At 40.6% G+C, this 19334-nt stretch overlaps 1 protein-coding gene across 1 annotated transcript in view; it reads left to right on the top strand.

The window, feature by feature from the left end:
* Positions 1 to 11483, top strand: part of nell2a (neural EGFL like 2a) — a 101009-nt gene extending 89526 nt beyond the window's left edge. Inside the window, exons 18-20 of the mRNA XM_032588831.1 lie at positions 1988 to 2164; positions 7970 to 8194; positions 10662 to 11483. Of these exons, the coding sequence (XP_032444722.1) occupies positions 1988 to 2164; positions 7970 to 8194; positions 10662 to 10703 (444 nt within the window). The 3' untranslated portion in view covers positions 10704 to 11483. The remainder of the gene's footprint in view (positions 1 to 1987; positions 2165 to 7969; positions 8195 to 10661) is intronic.
* Positions 11484 to 19334: the final 7851 nt, after the last annotated feature.

The raw sequence follows: 19334 nt of genomic DNA, 5'->3' as shown, positions 1-19334 counted from the left end.
TATTCCGTTTTTATCGGGTTGCGCCGCCGTCACACTCTGAATTTGCAGCGTTTTACTCAACCTAATGCCGAGTGTCTGGGAGTAGTGGAAGGCGATTATAGTGGATTAGTGTCGGGAGTGAATGATCAAGCGGCAAATTATTCATTTGATTACAAAGGAGCAGGACAGAAATGGCTCCCTAATTAAATGAGTTGTTTAATTGATTTGAGAGATTGAGGTGCTGCCTGTCAAAATTAGTTGCATTGAGCAGATTAAGGGGCAGGGGAGTAAACATGTTTTTGTTTTGGAAGTGGTTGGACCCAGCTGGATATTAAATGGAGCGCCGTCACTAAGTGATGGGGGGGGGAACCAAGGTCAAAGAGCCCAGACAACGGAAAGATAAGAATGTGTCCAGGCTGAACCTGTTCAGTATGCAGTAGACACTCATTATTGAAAAGACACACACAAATGTAAAATCCATATACATTTGCATCAATGTATATTGTAACTATACTGTTGCAGTCAGTGCTATTTTACACTCTCACCTCATTATTGGCATTAAAGTCATATTCATTTGAGATTTAATGTTTTTATTAACAGATTTTTTTAGCATAGACTGTCAATAGGGAACGTATGTAAATTTGTTGCATATTTTTATTAATCCTAACATATATTATATATATATGGCTTCTTGTCATGGAATCAGTTGAAACATAGTCCTTCAATTTTCAGGTCCGTACTCAGGATGTTTTTAATGTTGGCACGCTTTATCAAACATTAAATGATGATTTGATGGGTGTTTGTGATTATTGTGCCAGGAAGTTGTGTGTAACACACTGATTTGAATCATTATTTGGATGCAATCTTTGATCTTAAATTATTCCATCCTGTGTAACTTTATTGAAGAATCCCAGAATCAGGCGGTCAGCTTTGCTCTTGAAGGGCCGGTCATACGATGGAAAACGTTACATTGTATAGGCAGCTTTCTAAATCCATGAAGTAGTTGTTGGTAACTAATCAAATCTGTGATTATATATAGATGAATTTCTCTTGCATATTTAGAGTGTGTCATTTTTTTTATATGTTCATTCAAATTTTTTTTAAATTAAACTATCACACGTTTTATGTTTTGATCTGGTTTACCATAAACTTGTCTGTGAATGCAGATGAGCCATTTGGCACATTTGCATGATTATTTGTGAATCATCATGTTAATTTAGGTAGAATTGTCTAATTAAAAAAAATGTAAACAAATATCCAGCCAAAATGGATACTATATATAATGGATACTACTTATACTTATAAATCAACATTTGTGCATCCAATTATTGTTGGTTAGTCGTTGCAATACCATAAAAAAAATGATTTGCACTTGATATGCTGAGCTAAAAGCTGTGACATGTGACATTTATGCCCGTTACGAATGTATGTAAACTACTTATTAAATCTGTACATTTAAAGAAACTTTATATCTCATGCATTTTTTTTTTCCAATCAGTCAATTCACAGTTGGCATGTGACAAATGTTTTCGCGACATTTCAAGTGTGGACCTTGAATCTCGATGAAAAGAGCCAAAGAGTTTTGTTTCTAGCAAACGGCATTGAATCAGTTGACGAGCGCATTCTTTTCATCATTGTTTGTAGAAGTCTGCCTGAACAAATGACGACAAAAAAAACCGTCCCGTTTTGCTTTAGAGAGATGTCTCTGCGTCTAAAGAGAAGAGGATTATTTGTCCAGAGGAATAAGTTAAAATAATTTAAGCAGTTTAAAGTTCACACTCATAAACATGTCTGCACCAACTTTCATTAGATGCATTCCAGCGTGGTCTGGCTTTCCCTACAGTTTGGACAGAAACGTTGAAAGGTCCGGGCTCTATAACCTTCGCCACATTATTTATCGTGCACATGTATGTTTGATGACTCTATTGCACAAATTGGCTTTGTCTTTTGCACGTGGAACGGTTTGATAGCGTCTGCGTGTTAATGTTTGATTGTGCTCCGCTCTCAGGCCGGCCAAGTGATGTGCCGTCGAATGGTGTGCGACTGTGACAACCCCAACGCCGACCTGTTCTGCTGCCCCGAGTGCGACCCCCGCCTGAGCAGCCAGTGCCTGCACCAGAACGGCCTGCTCACCTACGGCAGCGGCGACACATGGGTGGAGAACTGCCAGCAGTGCCAGTGCCTGGTGGGTTAGAGTTGATGAAATATCCAACGACGCTTCCCGTCAGAACGGTATTTTATTTTTTTTTCAGGATGAGGATGTGTGAAAATACAGAAAAAAAAAAAACAGAAGCGTTCCATCGGTGTGCCGCAGCGCCCACACAAGGAATGCAACAAATACCCCGGTCTCCATGGAAATGCTGATCAAGGAGAGATGTGTGCTGAAAAGAAAGTCAAGGAGAAATATTTTGTTGGAGCAGAGTGATTAAGAGGTGAATAGGAAAGTTGCAGGGAGGAGAAAAGGAAGATTGGTTTTTTGTGTGGTGCAAAAAAGAAAAAGAAGTGATGGCTTTGATTTGTGTGAATACAAACAGCCATCTTTGCTGTAGTCCGTGTTGATGGAATAACACGTTTTACTGAGGCTTCTTCCAAGGTTGAGCATGTGTGGGCTTCCTACTGCTGCGAGTTAACAGGATGTATGCTCGTGTTGACTCGAGAGTGTTTGCTGAGACTGACTTCCTTGTATTCTCTGGTGTGCTTTGCAGTCTGAGAACCCCTATTCTTCATGCCAAACAAAATAACACTGCTCACCTCATGAAGCTCTCACAGTAAGACTTACAGTATAGACTGTTTATTACTGTGCTCCCATCTTCTGCTTTGCTGACCTTTTCCAAGGTTTGGCAGAGGGACGTCGTTTGGACAACAGGGAAACAGTTTGCAAGTTTTTTGTCCAATAAAACTGACCAAACCCTGGGTTGCCCTTCTGACCTTCTGGCCATGTGCGTATTGTGGTTGTATACGATGCCATGCAAAAATATTCATGTTTCTTGAACATTTGCGCATTCTATCATCTTACAGACAGAAACATGTGCTGATAGAATGACACAAAATAGCACTTTGGGCTGAATGATATCTGGTTTTCAACATAAAAAAACCAACATGAATCTGGAAAGTCTGCCCTGCATTCAGTCCCCCTGTTTACTGTACTGTATGTATTACCAGATTTTGCTGCTGGTCTGATCAAACCCATTACTTTACTTTGTGTAATATGAAATCCAGTCAATAAGTGCGGTCCCCAGAAGATTTTTGATGTGTCTTTTGTCCAATATAGCAGATTTAAATGGCTGAATTACCTCCTCAGCTTGTCAGCTAGCTCTAGATGCTTGGTAATGTACTGTTCACTTTGAATCAGATCAACATGTAAAAGTTAGCCATGTAAAATGAAGGGTCTCCTGAATACTCCACTGATCTAAGAGATTCTGTTGTATAGCTCGAATTGTACACTAAAAGCTACCTTGTGTAACTTTTGCTAAAATGTTTAGTTTTGTTTTTACTTACTTGTTAAAACTGCCACCATGTTGTGACAGTTTAATATGAGACAGATAATCTCCTCCACCTTTTCCCAGTGCTGCTCCCAGTCTTAGAGCTGTCAATCATCTTGTGTATGTGCTGCTCAATGTGCTAATGACAGAGAAACAACTTACCATTACAAGAAAACTGTTTATCCTCCACCGGTGGTGGCCCATCTTACCAGCCTTAGCATCCATGGCGGGATCCTTTGTGGTGAACCAGCTGCATACTGTAGGAGAGGTCAAGGGTCAAGTGAGTACACGAGGGTGATTGACAGCGGTAAGACCCTCCTTCTGACTCTGATTGGTTGTTTCTGATGAACCAATGTATTTTTTTCACATGACAGTAGATCTACAGGGAAAAGGAAGAGGAACTCGATTTTTTTTCATAGATTATCTGTCATGCTGCCCCAACATAGTGATAGTTTTAACTATCTATGTAAAAAAAAAAAAAAAATTTAAAACCGAGCTGGGAATCTCTGCTCCCAGAGCCTGGACCCACAATCTCTGCATTGAGGCTCCAGATTTGCTGTGGAGCCTCGATGAAACCGCCCATCATTTTCCTTCAGCTTTGCAGTCGTACCGCTACTTTGCATTGATCTGTCACATAAAACCCCAATTAAACAAATTGAAGTTTGTGGAATGTGACTGCCGCTGCATGAAGGAAAGGCAAATATACGACCCTTCTTCTGCTGAGTTCATCTCTACTTTGAATCACAGACAAGCACTCTTGCTTTTTTTTTCTCTGTCTCTCTCTCTCTCTTTTTCATTCAGTCTCAGCTGCCTTTTAATAACAACCATGCTTGTAGCTTAGATACTGCGACGTTTTCCCCATTCTGACAGATTTACCCTGTGACCAGCACTGGCAATAACCCCACCTCACCCCACCCCAGCCACCTTCCCTCCCAAGTGCTCTCCTGTATTGTGCTGTTGTCCTGCTGCCTGAACCTCGGGGCCGCTCTTTGGATTTCTTACAGCGCACCATTACAGGAGCGCCTGAAAGTCACAGCTCAGCTGAGAGGCAGCGGGGAAGCACTCTCGGCTGAAAATGAGATCGCTCTGCTTCACTCTTGCCGCAGCCGTGCTCACCGCAGGCACTTGTACGTGTTGACACAAACACATTTGAGAAGGCCAGACTTGCCTGTCACAACAGCGGCGCGCGCGCGCACGCACGCGGGAGTGTAAACAGCAGAACATACACATGTTTGGAAATGTCACCACGTTCACCAGCAAGTCCCGCACATGACCCGCAGATGTCCAGGTGTCGAGATTGCAGACATTAAAGTCGGCCAATTAAAGTTCCGCACATTTCCAGCACTTGAAGGAGAAGGCAGTCCCCCCCCCCTCCCCGGTACCGTGGGGTGCAGTAGCGTGACAGGGACGTGAAATGAACCTTGAATGCTGCTACACTTAGGAGAGCAATGGCTGTCCAAACTCAGCAGGGACCTTAAAATACACAGTGACTCCAGCAGATGGGCAAAACATGTTCGCAAGACCGAGATGTGAAACCATCTCGCCTAAGCACATGCAATCATTTCAAAACCAAGAATATGGCCTCTGAAGGCAAATACATCACTGGGTAGAAGTTTTTGACCTCTTGCAACATTTCTGATGGGTTTTGCTTTTTTTTTTATATATATCACCATTTATAATGACTTTTTTTTTAAAATCTATGTATCCAAATACAAAAAGCTGTTCTCTATTGATGATTTGATTTGTAAAATTTACAATCCAAACCAGTCAGGCTCTATGTGAAAACAAAAGCACTTCATTGCTAGGTTATGTATTACATACGATTAACCACATATTTTTTATTTAGTTTCACTAGCCACACTCTAACCTGATCTCTGACACATGTGTACCAAGCAAAAAACTTCTACATGTCTGACAATATGTAGTTGAAAATACTGTATATATATATATAAAAAATTAATGCATTATTGTCTCATTCTACAGAAATTAGAGTACAGAAAACAAAGTCATTAGCATCCATTCTCATCTAACACATTAATTTGCTTCCATTTAAACCAGTGGTGTGATATTATGTCAATAAGTGTGGCCCTCAGAAGATTCTCAAAGTGTCTTTGCATCAACACAGCTCGTTTCTAAAGCTTTCGGACCCCAGTGAACAACAATAAAAGGTATTGACCATGAAAGATGGTGGCCGACCTACCAAAATCACTCTATGAGTGCACTGACAACTCTTTTTATATATATATATATATATATATATATATATATATATATATATTTTTTTTTTTTTTTTATTTTTTATTTTTGTGGGCTCTAGTGTCCCTTATTTTTTGAAAGTAGGCTGACAGGAAAGGGGGAAAGAGAAGGGGAAGACATGCGGCAAATGTCGCCGGGTCCGGGAGTCGAACCCGCGACGGCCGCGTCGAGGACTCAAGGCCTCCAAACATGGGTCGCGCTATCCCCTATGCCACCACGGCACGCCCTCTGACAACTCATTTAAGAGGACACAAAAGAACCCAGAACAACATCTGAGTCACAGTTGAACCCACTTGTCTCAGTTAGGGTCAGTGTTCATGTGTCTACAATGAGAAGACCTGGCAAAAAGAAAAAAAAAAAAAGGCATCCATGGGAGAGTTTCAAGGTCCAAACCATGGCTAACATGTTGCTTTTGATACAAAAATTGCTTCCCCAAAACGTTTGGGAAAATATTCCAAAGACTGAATAGACAAAAGTGGAACTGCACTGTATGGTGTGTGTCCCGATAGATATGGTGCAGAACTAACCCAGCACTTCAGAAAAAGAAGAAGAAATGATGGCGGTAGTGTGATGGTGTGGAGCTGCTTTGCTGCTTCACAGCCTGGGAACTATTCTGCTCTCTGGTAGAAAATCCTGAAGGAGTGACCTTGAGCTAAATCGCACTATGCAGAAGGACAATCGGTGGTCAGCAGGCGGCCAGCAACTCTTTCTCTGAGTGTTTTAAAATAAATAAATAAATGTTTTGGAGTGGCCATTCTGCAAAGAAGAGTGGCCCAAAAACCCCTCACGATCATGTAAAGGACTCGTGGCTAGTTTCTGTAAACACCTGCCGTTATTTAGTTATTTATTTGTTCAAACTTAAAGAGTTTGGGATATTTTGATGACTTTTTCTCTTATAAATAGAATCAGGAACTGCAAACTACATTTTCCATGTACTAAGGTTATCTTGGTGTGATATTAAGATGTGTTTTATGATCTGAAACACTTAAATGTGACAAGAGACCGAAAAGCATAAGAAGTCTATAAGCAGTCTTTGGAGTGGGAGGGGAGAGAAGTTACGATTTTCCACCCTGTTAGAATCAAGAGAGCATTAATATCCATTAACATGCATGTGCGCTGTACTTAAGGTCAGAGCACATACAAAAAAGGAAACATGATTGTTTGAGCCTAATTCCCAGCCGGAGATAAATGTCACCAGTTTTAATCTCTTGGAGGCATTTATTAGTATTCACTCTTGCAAACCGCTGAATGGTCCTGTGTATTTAAGAGGAGATAAAATCACGATGAGACACAAAGAACGACGAATGAAACAGCCTGTAGAAATAACAGAGAGCCTGAAGCCCTGTTAGCTTGATCAAGTTTCCACGCCGTGACGACTCATTACTCATTGTTTTCCAAATCTCAGTCAAAGGGCTGCCAGTCAGGGGGTGGATCTCCCACTTTGGAGTGTTTTCACAGAGCACAGACATGAGGCATGGGCATCTGCACTGTGGGAGTCTGTGTTCTTTACAGATAAACTATTTTCCTGCAACTTCTTCTAAAATGCTGATCGGGGCGATTTTCAGTGATATTAAATACCCCCAGTGGGACACTTAAATCGAGCTTCGAACTGCGTCTCCGTGCTAGCATCTCCTGGCTTCTGCTGGTTTTTTTTTTTTTTTTGGCGGGGGGGATTTGTATCATGACTAATAAATGGCTAGTACGGGACATTCCACGGATGTCAATGTGGGTCAGAAGTAGGTCAGGCCACGGTGATAAAAAAAAAAAAAGCACAAAGGTGCGGGGCCGGGGCAGAGGTTTGCAAAAGACAGAATAAATGATGTGTTTTCTCAGGCCACTCGAAAAACCGCAGTAGGAAAAATCCAATACGACGTTTCCGGCTCAAAGTTTGCCATGAGATTAATACAGGAACAACAATGAGACAATTAGAAACCTGCAGCGTTTACTTCCCCATTCTGCAAAAAAGTGCTGACTTTGTTGGAAGATTGCTTTGCTCATCTATTTTATTTATTTATTTATTTTTTTTTCCTTGGTACCTTAACAACTTTTTCCCCCCCATCAAGTCATGATGATGTTCCCTCTGGCATGCTAATGCACAATGTCAGGAGAAATATTCAAATTAATGACTTGTTTAGCTGATTTATTTATTTTTTTAAAATGTGGTTGTGGTATTTGCTGAGATTTTTTATTTTGTATTTTTTATGACTCCCTCTCTAAATCGTGTGACATTTCCTCCCTCACGCCCCTCGCAGCAGGGGCAGGTGGACTGCTGGCCTCTGCCGTGCCCGCCCGTGGACTGCGAGTTCACCACGGTGCCGGAGGGCGAGTGCTGCCCCCGCTGTGTCACTGACCCCTGCCAGGCCGACACCATCCGCAACGACATCACCAAGACGTGCACGGACGAGCACAATATCTCACGCTTCAGCGGCTCCTCCTGGATCAAACACGGCACGGAGTGCACCCTGTGCCAGTGCAAGGTGAGGCGCCCGGAGTCGAGGCCGCAAGCCGTAGTGATTCACTTACTTCTGGCTGAGAAGGTGGCATCCTGCGATGCATATTTCATGCCACAGTGGCAGTTTGAGCGTTTCCATGGCCTCACTGCAGCATTTCATAGACCAACACATACAATTGGGGTATTTTTTTGGATACTTTCCAAAGGTTTTACACCTTACCTAATTTTATTATTGTTTTCCAAGGAGCCGGACCTTTCTGTACTGGATAAAGCCTTGCTAGCTTTTTAGCTTAGCATTAAAAGGGGACACAGCTATTGCAGGATTAGGTAACACTTAATTTGAAAGGGTGTGCATATGCATAAGACTGACACGACACCTACTGTAAATATAACATCGCACCTGTTATGAACATGAAGGAGACTTTATGAATGTTTATGACTGCTGTCATGAAGTGTCATTCAGTAAATAATGACACTTTGTTATTGCAGAATAATAAAGTGTCTTGGTAATTTTTTAAATTCCCAAGTTGCTCCGATAGTATTTTTCTACCATAAAATAAAAATACATACACAGATAAACCCCTTTGCACATCGGAAGTGGACTTGCATCTTTAAAACACCAAGTTGAAGTTTTGTAGTGTAGCCTATGTGCCCTTGAATATGGTTGTCTAAATAATTGACATTTTGTTATAATCTATGACTGCACTCCTTAAATGTACTAAATTAGATGAATTTTGATACACTGCAGCGCCTGGTTCACATGGCAAGAGTTTAAAATTGTCAGACGTTTTGGGGTTTGGTTCCGATTTTTCAGATTTCACATGAGAACTATCGCAAAAACCTCTAGGGACCAAACGTGAGTTCAGAGCAAACAAACATAGCCGACTTGGAAGAAGCAATGGCAATATTTTGTGAACTACATTTAAAGTAAAACTCACTTTAAATGATAAACTGTCTACATGGGTTATGTAGGGTTCTGTCTTTATGTTTCTGCATGACTTTTTGTGCAATTCCTTTAGTTCGCCATTATTTTTTGCCTAAAACCGTCTCACTATCAGCCTTTTGGTGACCTGGTGACTACGTCCACAGAAAAGTTGTTGCAACTCTGTCCAGTCAGGATGGCGTTGTTGGCAGGTATTTGAATTGGTTCAAAGTCCGCACTTAAAATATGTCGTTCTACTGTGGATACAAGACAACAGAAACGCTCACAAGCAGACGGCTCCATCTTTTATTAAATGGTTAAGTGGCGAAATGACTAGCGCACTCCTCTGTTCAGTAGTAAAAGAATCATCGTCTGATGTGACTAATAAGAAAATGAGTAAACATGACAATCAATGAGCTCAAGCTGCCAGGTAGAGTAGAAACTAGCCAGAACCTTCAGCGATCTGCCCTGCTGTCTTTACTTAATCATCAAAGAAAATATGATGCAAAATAACTAGAAACACAGGACTTGAACAGGGTGCGACATATTTTCATAAACAACATTAACATTTCTGCTGAGCGCTGCCCTATTCACTCCTTTGCTATTTTTTAACATTATTTCTGAATTGCCTGTTGGTTTCGCCCTAATTAAAGATGGTGAACATATCGTCATGCTGCCACAGTTTATATCTGTCTGCACTTTATTAGAAACAACCCTGCGCCTTACAAATGCATCGCAAAAACCCAAATCAAATATCCTGTTTTTTTTTCTTAGCGTCGGTGTCAAGTTTAACATGATCATATTCTTTCAGTCAGAACTCCTGAAGCCTCAATGAGCCCTTTTCTAAAATACTAAACAAAACCTTTATCTGAAAAAGAGGCATTCAATTTTATTTTATATTATTTAGTTTTTTTTGTAAAAACAGAAACATATTCAAAAAGAACGGCTGTTGACCTCTCTTCTGTAGCCACTGGCTCAGCCGCGGCGCCAATCCTCCTCTGCGCTGCGTTAAATGAGCAGACGTCTTTACACAATTCAATACTCCGAGTAGTAGTTGTAGCATTTTATGAGAAACTGCGGCAAAATAACATTTGGACAGTAAATCAAGCTGCTCTATGTGTTGTTAGGCTGAACAGGTGATATTGTAACGTGGATGTAAATTGTTTGCCGTAGCTTTAAAGCTAATCCACTCATTCTTTCCACTTAGCCGACAGTGAGCTTCTTATTGGAAACAAAAGGAATGTGGCAGTATTTCACAAGAAGAGCTTTACACCCAACTGACAGTCTCCTTTTTTTTTTTTTTTTTTCTTGCACGTAGCTTTGAACTGACATGCACTTTTGTTTCGGTCATGATGATGGCGATCCGTGAACCCGGTGGGCTTTCACATTTAAATTCCGGCTATAAAATTCCCCGAGTTCGGCTGGTGGTAAAAATGACAAGCCGAGAAGCTCCAAATGTCAGCTTTTGCATCATGGGAAATTAGCAGCTGCTGCGTCTCAAAAAGACTTTGCCTGTAGGGTTCAAGTGTGACTGTGACCCTCCCTTTTCCCTCTTTTCTCTCATTTGCAGAACGGACACATCTGTTGCTCAGTGGACCCGATGTGCCTTTAGTCCCTGGCAGATCTGAAGGCACCTGTACAGAGTTCTCCATGTACAAAGAAAAGAGAAAAAAAAGTAACACGGCCCCCTGTGTCTCCTCACCGTCCTCTTCACGGGGCCTGGGTCAAATAGTGTTTGCACTGTTCGGCTTGGTTTTGACCTGCTGAGCCAGATGATTGGAGGTTACAATTCAGGTCACAGATAATTGTACATCTTTGACATTCAGGTTTTGTCTCCTCTTAAGTTTATCTTTTTTTTTTTTTTTTTTTTTTTTTTTCCAGTTTAAGGCTTTTATTGTACGCTGCATACATCACCTCCACCCATCTGGTACTTTGTGCACGTTAGGTGTTTAAAAGCAACCTGCGAACAGTCTGTGACCCGCACCTGTATCCTCAGATCCTTTATACCAAATGTCAAACAGACGACGGACTACAGGTTCCCTCTGACCCTTGTCGCGCCTGCCCAAAGCGAACCCTTTTGAGCGTCGCAGATTACCCACTCCAAAGCATCGCTACATGAATCTGTAAGATATTACTTATTACTGGCATGACTGTGCTTGATGTCCGGACATTTTTGCTGATTTCTATAATAACAATGATTATGAAAATGATACCTTAGATAGAGTGAATACCATTAGCATAAGGTTCTGTTGCCACTTTTAACAGTTGTCTGTATGATGTGGTGCTCTGTAGCATTTTGTTTGATTTGATCTTTTTTTTTTTTTTTTGTATTTTTTTTTTTCAAGCTTGTTACAGTGTTATGGTGAAATAAAGTATTTCCATTTCCATTTAAGTTCTGTGTATGTGTGTGTGTGTCATTACTTTTTATTGCGTGCAAAACAGAGCACTTGTTAATATTATAGTATTTCTGATATTCAATACGTCCTCAGGTCATTGTCCCAGCGCCTTTCTTTCACACTTTATCATTCTCTGTTATATTCCATCAAGAATCTCCTAATGTGAATGTTTAATTATTGAAACGAAATGATATAAAAAGACTTTTGCTCAGAACAGTTTTTCATGCAAACTAGTTTCCCTATCTTTACAATTAAAGAGTGATTAAATATGTTGGAGAATAGCTGCGCACAAATTTGCATCTGTCAATTTTTCTCCAAGAAAACCAGAAGATTATTCGTTTTGGTTCGCTGCACCATGATGCAGATGACCTGCCTGACAGTTTTTTATTTTATTTTGGAATAAAAACACTTTTGCTTTTCTATTATCACCATTTCAGTTAGGGGTAAGCAGGTTTATCCGTTATATGTTCCTAACATATTTTTCTAAATTATTCTTAAACTTTCTGGTATTTGGGCTCTGTTTGAGGTCCTCATTTAGACTGTTTCATACACCAGAAATAGATACACAGAAACCTTTCCTGGTTGTTCACATGGATAAGGTTTTAAATTTATATTCCCCTCTTAAATTTTCTGGTAGTTATCTCTTATTTGCCTTGTACATAATAGTTGCTGTCTGGTAAGATACGATATCAAAGGGCCACATAAGAAGAAATGGGAGGCCAGATTTGGCCCCCAGGCCTCAAGTTTGACACCGTGGTTCAGGGCATAATAAACAACGCTGCGAAACTGGCCTGGTGAGCTAATTTGATAAACACTTTTATGTAGCTAAATTTAGACCTTAATAAATACAATTATATGCGCGGCACTTTCAACCATACCTAGATTACATTTAGCCTGAGCGTGAGGGACTTGATCGATGGAACATGAAGCCTCAAGCTGGCAAAAAAATATTGCTTGTTTTTTTTTTAAATTCTTTAGCATAGCAAAGAAAGGAGACCAACTTTGACACAGCATACATTTTCAATGACATTTTAATCAGCATATGATAGTATCAAGTCACAGTAATGGTGTCTGTGCTTTGCAGTGCTTTTTTCTGGTTGCCGGAGTCTCCACGCAGTGTCGATTAAACCTGGACTCCTAAAGCCTTAATGAGCATTTTCCCCAAAATGCTGAATTAATCCTTCTCATAAAAATGAGGCGCGAATCGGGGAAAAACAGAAACCTGTTCAGAGCGAGCAGCTGTTGACCTCACATCTGGCAGCTTCTGGCACAGCTACAGCGCTAATTCTCCTCTGCACTGTGTTAAATGAGCAGACATGTTTGCACAACCCAGGAGTAGCAACATTTAAAGCCTCTCTGACTAACTGAATGGATCTGTGCAGGCTGTATTCACTTGTTAGAAAGCGGTGGCAATGCTAATACTTTATTGACAGTTTCACCTGGAAAAATGTACTCAGTCTAAAACAATGTATAGACTACTTTGATTGAACTGTCTGGCGAAAGTGTTAGTTAGCCTAGCTTAGCCTCGGTTTAGCCTCAGCTAGCTAACTTATTAGCAGAAAGGAAGCTAGTTTTGCTTTAAGTGAACAAATCCATTCTCTAGTATTTACCAAAGCCAAATAACAAAACCCATTGGCATTATGTAACAGAATCATTCTATAATTTCTTACGTCACCCTGAAGCCTGATAAAGCTGTAGTTCACATTGGTGGAACGATTAGGCTCCTTCTTGTCTCTTTTCTACAAACTGGGTCAAAGTCTTCAACCTGATGTTTAGCTAAAACTGCTCAACCTTTGTCCTAACATTAATATCTCAGGATTTGGGATGAGGAAATATTTTAGCAGCTTTTTTTGTGCAAATATTCTTACTCACACCATCAGAAGCGAACTTTAAGCACAGCCTCAAAGCTACAAAGAGCTTAAATCAAAAACTATTTTCGGTTGGGTTGTCGAAGTTAGCAAAGATCTTCGTTCACACACGCCCACCGAGAATGAGTTCATCCTGGAGTTGGCTTCTTATCCCTGAAATAAACTCTCATAAAAAGACCCATTTATATTCCAACACACTCTCCTATCATGTGATTTGTTTTTTTCTGATCCTGGCCTAAAAACTGTTTTTCTCAGTTATTACGACTCTGAGCTCATCAGAGTTGGATCTTTGGACAGAGGACACAGGCAGTAGAGACTGTGTCCACAGAGGCGGCCTGCCTGCTTTGGTCCAGCAGCTTCTAGCTGGTGGTGGCAACAGGCCAGTGGGCACCTGAGTGCTAGTGGAGCAGAAGAGCAGACCGCTCCTCCAGCTGGCTCCTAAATGTCCAATTTTCCATGGCAGAGCTGAATCGCCCCTTCCACAACAGATGTAGGGGACCCAACAGGGAGTCCACTGCAGCGCCTGTCCTATATTCACATTTAATGACCATACATATAAATATGATTTTGGATGGTGAGGCAGTGGCTTTCAAAAACTCACCGCTTTGTCGAGGGTGGAAGTGTTATTTTTGCAGTCAAAACGAGAACTGCATCATGCAATTATTTTTTTTTAGTGTTCATCTTTTGCGTTTCATCGATGCCGAGTGCTGCGAAAAGATGACCAGACGTTCAGAGATGAAAGCGTTTACCATTTATAGGTGGAGTCTGGATTTTGTTTTTCTTTTACAGCATATGGTTGACTGACTGTACAGACAAGTTAGCCTGAAAATGGGAGAAACAGCAAGTATATACCTGTACCATACTGACAGCCATTGGTTTGGCTTGGTTTTGGGAGATGAAAGTGAACTTATCATGATATATATATATCTTTGCCATTTGAAAGAATAGAATACAAATGCCGTTTTGCCTGGAAATTCCTTTTTGTTTGATGCAGAAGAAGTGCAGTGGAAGAAGGCAGAAGGTAAATGAGATGTCTCACTACATTAGCATAAAACAGAAATTGATTTTAAAAGACGTCATTCGTGGTACTCCTTTTTTCAATAATGTGCCACTACTGCCTAAGCAAAGTGTCCAAGTCTTAAAAGACAGCAACGTTAATTAATTTAAAGTCTGGACACAGAATGGACGTTACAGAGATGTTAACATTGCTGCATTTAGATTTACTCTTCTTCTCCTTACACAATAATCCTAATCCATATCATTGGCTTTCCAAACCTTTCAAGCAGTACAGTCATCACTTGACAGGGTTTACATGGCGCCTTGTACCTTCAGGCGTCCCCCGGAGGCCTTCCTGTGTTAGCAACCTCAACAATAGCCTCCGGTCTCTTAACGTAAACCACAAAAGCACTGACTGTGCGGCTTGCTGAACTGCTTTCATGACCAAGTTTTATTGAGCAAAACTTATTTTAAACGTTTTTTTTTAAAAGAAATTAACAGTAACATTTTCATACCCCACATGCAACAACCCGTCTCTTATGCCAATGTTCACTCAACTTTAACTAAGCAGTGGTATAATTACAACAGTACTGACCACCGATATATTGTTTTGCGGGGGTTTTCCTATCAGTTTTATGAGTTGATATCTCTTTTTGGATCTAAACTTGGCACAAAAAAGTTTAGGAATTGGTCAATTTTCTCTACCTGTTTATTTCTTCCTTAAATGATGTCGCAGTTGTAAGGAAAATACATTTGTGTTTTGGAGAGCAGAGCTGAATACGTGAGGTGCAGCCATCTCAAACTTGCCAAATCATCTCTGCCAATATAAAAAAACGTATTCTTCTTTTAACTCCATTGATGTTGATTAATTGATTTGATAGTTGAGGTTTTGAACACACATGTAAACCTGTTGGGTGAACTCCCATGCACCCTATGGGGGGCTCTGCTGATAATGATTAATAGACCAGCTTTACACCAACGTATGAGGTTTTTTTGGGGGGGCGGGGGGGTTTCCCTGCATTTCTCCTTGATTTATCTCCAATTTCATTGAAGAAATGCTTTTTTTTTTGTTTGTTTTTTAGCAGTGAGCCGTTACATTAGGCAGCTCTACATTTAGTCTCACCGAGGAACAATTAGAGCGTAACCTGCTCCGCTTCTTTCGCAGCGAAACATCATGGCAAACCCGTGGCCGGGGGATTCGGTCCTCGGAGTGACTTTTTGGAAGATTTATCTGAGCCACGCGTTCCTCCATGAGGCATCAGACACCTGCAGAAGGAACCGGTGATGAATTCAGTTTCCCCTGTGACCACCAGGGACAGACAGACACCATCTCATGATGGCTAAAGGTGTGTGGGTGTGGGGGTGTGGGTCCAGGGGACCTACAAGTTGGCTGGGACTGACTGCACTGATAAATTTCACATTGTCTCTGAGAGTCACAGAGCTGTCAGCGCAGAGTGATGGGCCATGCCAGGACATGATGCACTGATCTAATTGGAGAAGAGCTCAGAGACAGCGGAGGAGATTCCAGCTGATCTGTAGCTCAGGAGCATTTCCTTCGGGGATTTTTCCCGGTTTATATATAACCGTAGGTGAAACAACAGCACGGTTTTCTTTTGTTAAGCCAAAGTCGTCTCCAGTCTTTCACCGGATCAGTGAACTCAACTGTGAGTAAGGATAAAAAAAAAAACAATAGAATAAAAAAAACCCCACAACAACTTTTAATTAGGCTTGAATTTTGGGATCCAATCTGAAAATAACATTAACAATTTATGTTAGCAACACAATTACAACCACATTCAGTAGACAGATGAGTCACGGTAAACATTCCCAAATCTCTAACTTCTGATGTGCTCTAAATCACTGCCTGGTCCGCCAAACAAGGAGCAGATAAACAAAAAACAAAAAAAACTTAAACCAATATCATAATTCTCAGCCATTTGGCTCACTCGGTGAAGGCCTCACTCAAACAACTAATTCGTTCTGGCAGCGAGATTTATTTTCCAAAGCAAACAAAGACCACTGGCAAGACCTCAGGTGTTCATACACCTGCCTGTTTTCACACCACAGTTGTTTTTTGTGTGTTTGTTTTGTTCTCTCCCCCCTCCCAGGTATTCTGAAAACACCATCTGGCTGCGGATCTTATTAGAGATCATTCAAAGTGAGGCGTGAGACAGACAGGTTTGAGTCGGTTGCGCAGCTTCGCTTCAGAGGAAACGCAGACCGATGGCTGAAAGGAACGGAGCTTAAACCTGAAAGTTTGTTTGTAGATCAGTCTGTTTGAATGTTGAAGTGTACAACTTTGGCTTGTGATTTATCAACAAATAAAACCTCATTTATGCCAAGAGTAACTACTATTTGCACTTTAATGCAAGTTGAAACAGATGTTTGTTGTTTTTTGTTTTATATTAAAAGTCTGTTCTTATTTTCGAGTAGGCTTGAATCGGTCTAAAATTATTTTTGTCATAACTTTTAGGAAAAATAATTCCCAGTATTACAGTATTTACAATATTTAAACCAAATACATATAACCGTTTTTGATCATATATGAACTTATTTTTAATTTTGTGAATTATTGTTTTATGAAGATGAGTTTTTAACATACTCAACTTCAGTGTTCCTTTCGTTTCAGCAACATAACTTCCCACGATTCTACAGTAATGTGTATTTCTGGACAAAAATACATCATATTGCCAAACGTGTTGGGTTACTTGCCTTTCACGATCATCTTTAATGACATCCGATTTTAAGGTTTTATATGGTGTTGACTAACACTTTACACCTTACACACACTCCTCTTGGGAAGTGTGTGTAAGGTTTATGAGTGTGTTTATGGGAGTATCTGACCATTCTCCCAGGAGAGCATTTGTGAGGTCAGACGCTGACGTTGGACAAAATGGCCTGCCTCTCAGTCCACTCCAATTCATTCCAAAGGTGACCTATGATGCTGATGTCAGGGGGCTCTGTGCAGACCAGTAAAGTTGCTCCAAACCGGGTTATCTCATTAATGCTCTTGTTTTTGTTCTGAGCAGAGTTGGAGCGGGACTGGGCCAACTCCAAGCCGGTGCACACACAGTCGGAAACACGACATTGTTCAAACAGTCTTTGTTAAGAGCCTCTTTCACTTAAACCCGACTTCTGAGGAAAAACACAATGCAAACTTTGCATAACGCAGTCATGCAAACCAAACCAAAGACTCGTCAGACTGGGTTTGGTCAGCCACAACTGAACCCACTGCAGTTGTTGCGTTGCATTGCTTGGTGACGTAAGGTTCAGATGCAGCTGCTTAACCATGAAAACTCATTTCAAGAAGCTCCCTTCATGCTGTTCTTTTGTCAGCCTGAAAGCTACGAAGACACTGCAACTTCTAAGAAGGTGCCGGATTTCAAACACCTGAAATCAATGATGTTTTATCCAGAAAGCCACATTTATATTCCTTGTAAACTGAGGAATACATTAAAAGGGACTATAAATCACTGGAAGGATACGATGAAAGATTTTTAGCTGTTTTGAAAAAGGAACCTTTTGAAACTGAAATTGTTGAGTCCTTCCGGTGAGAGCAGTAGAAAACCTCCCAAACGTTTTCAAACATCGGCTTCTTGGCTGGAGATCTCCTTTACCAACCGACACACGAAATGCGTAAAGAAACATTAAGCTTTTAGAATGTTTCTTTTCTTCTCACTTTTATTCACTATTCAATAATTATTACTTTCGTTTAGCGTAAGTGCTGCCTCGTACCTTCTGGTTGTAGTTGTTCATTTGTTCTATGGTGGAAAATGCTATCAGGTAATATGACTATGATTTTTATCAATTTGATTGATGCCCATGTCATAATATAGTACCTGATCAATTTTATTTCCCCCACAATCACCTCATGCAATAAGAAAATGAGTTAAGATTTTATTAATCACAAACCCAGCAGGGTGACTGGACGATTCCTTCTGTCTTTTTCTTGCTTGCTCATTTCATGCTTGCTATGCTACCTTGAGGAATAATGCAGCTTGATAAATTCAATTGATAATGTTGGAGGCCCCCACTTTCAAAAGCACTGGAATAAGGCAGGGTGAAACGGGAATCATAAAGCAATGACAGAAAAATGAAATTAAAGTGTTATAATGGGTCAAATGAACTAAGTTTTATATATTTTGACACTGACTTGCTTTTCTATCAGCTAGATAAATTTGAGATGCTATATTTTGGTGTTGGTTTATTAGGAATCTTTATTATGAATCTTGACCCACCATAGTGTATATTAAAAAACATAACATGTAGCCATGTAAGGGTGCCAAATTTTAAATGGTACAAAAAAATAGCATTTTTCATACTTAAAAAGTTCTAACATGGCAGAAATCCATAAATAAGTCTAACCTGTCCATTTTAAGCAGACAGACTGCAAATATGAACTAATCCACAATATTGTAACAGTTTTTCTTTTTTTTTTTAAACTTTCAATCCACTAATTGGCTCTTGACTCCACATTCTTCTCGTAGCACCAGTTGGACGTTCCTCATCTTGACATCAGAAATCAGGAAGGTCTGCAGGGAATTCGGTTTCCATCGCTTCCGATCAAGTCGCTAACTCATTTGCACACAGAGCGCGCTCATAAACAAACCTCACCGGGGGAACAAAACACGCAACAGACTGAAATTGTTTCCTGCCGGCATAAATCAAACGGGCCTCGAGGAGGACTCGTTTTAATCTGAGGAGGGTGTTGTGTATACAGGTTACATATTCAAGTGTCCTTGTAAAGAGATAGCGCCATAATTTCTGGTGTCGCCCACATTAATTGGGTCAGCAGCTGCAAGGAGCTTGACCTGCGCTGTTGCTTGGCAACTATTAGTCGAGCGTATAGAGAAAATGTAAACCAGAACGGTTGTCTCCCCCACCCCCCTTTGCTGGAAATTACTTAACAAGAGTTGAAACCTTCCTGGAATCCCAAATGGAAGAAAAATGAAACCAGTCGGGACAATAGAGTATGTAAAAAAA

The sequence above is a fragment of the Xiphophorus hellerii genome, chromosome 2 (genome assembly GCF_003331165.1).
Source record: "Xiphophorus hellerii strain 12219 chromosome 2, Xiphophorus_hellerii-4.1, whole genome shotgun sequence".
Lineage (NCBI taxonomy): Eukaryota > Metazoa > Chordata > Actinopteri > Cyprinodontiformes > Poeciliidae > Xiphophorus > Xiphophorus hellerii.
The sequence above is the reverse complement of the archived record's forward strand: the minus strand, read 5'-3'. Positions and strand labels throughout refer to the sequence as shown.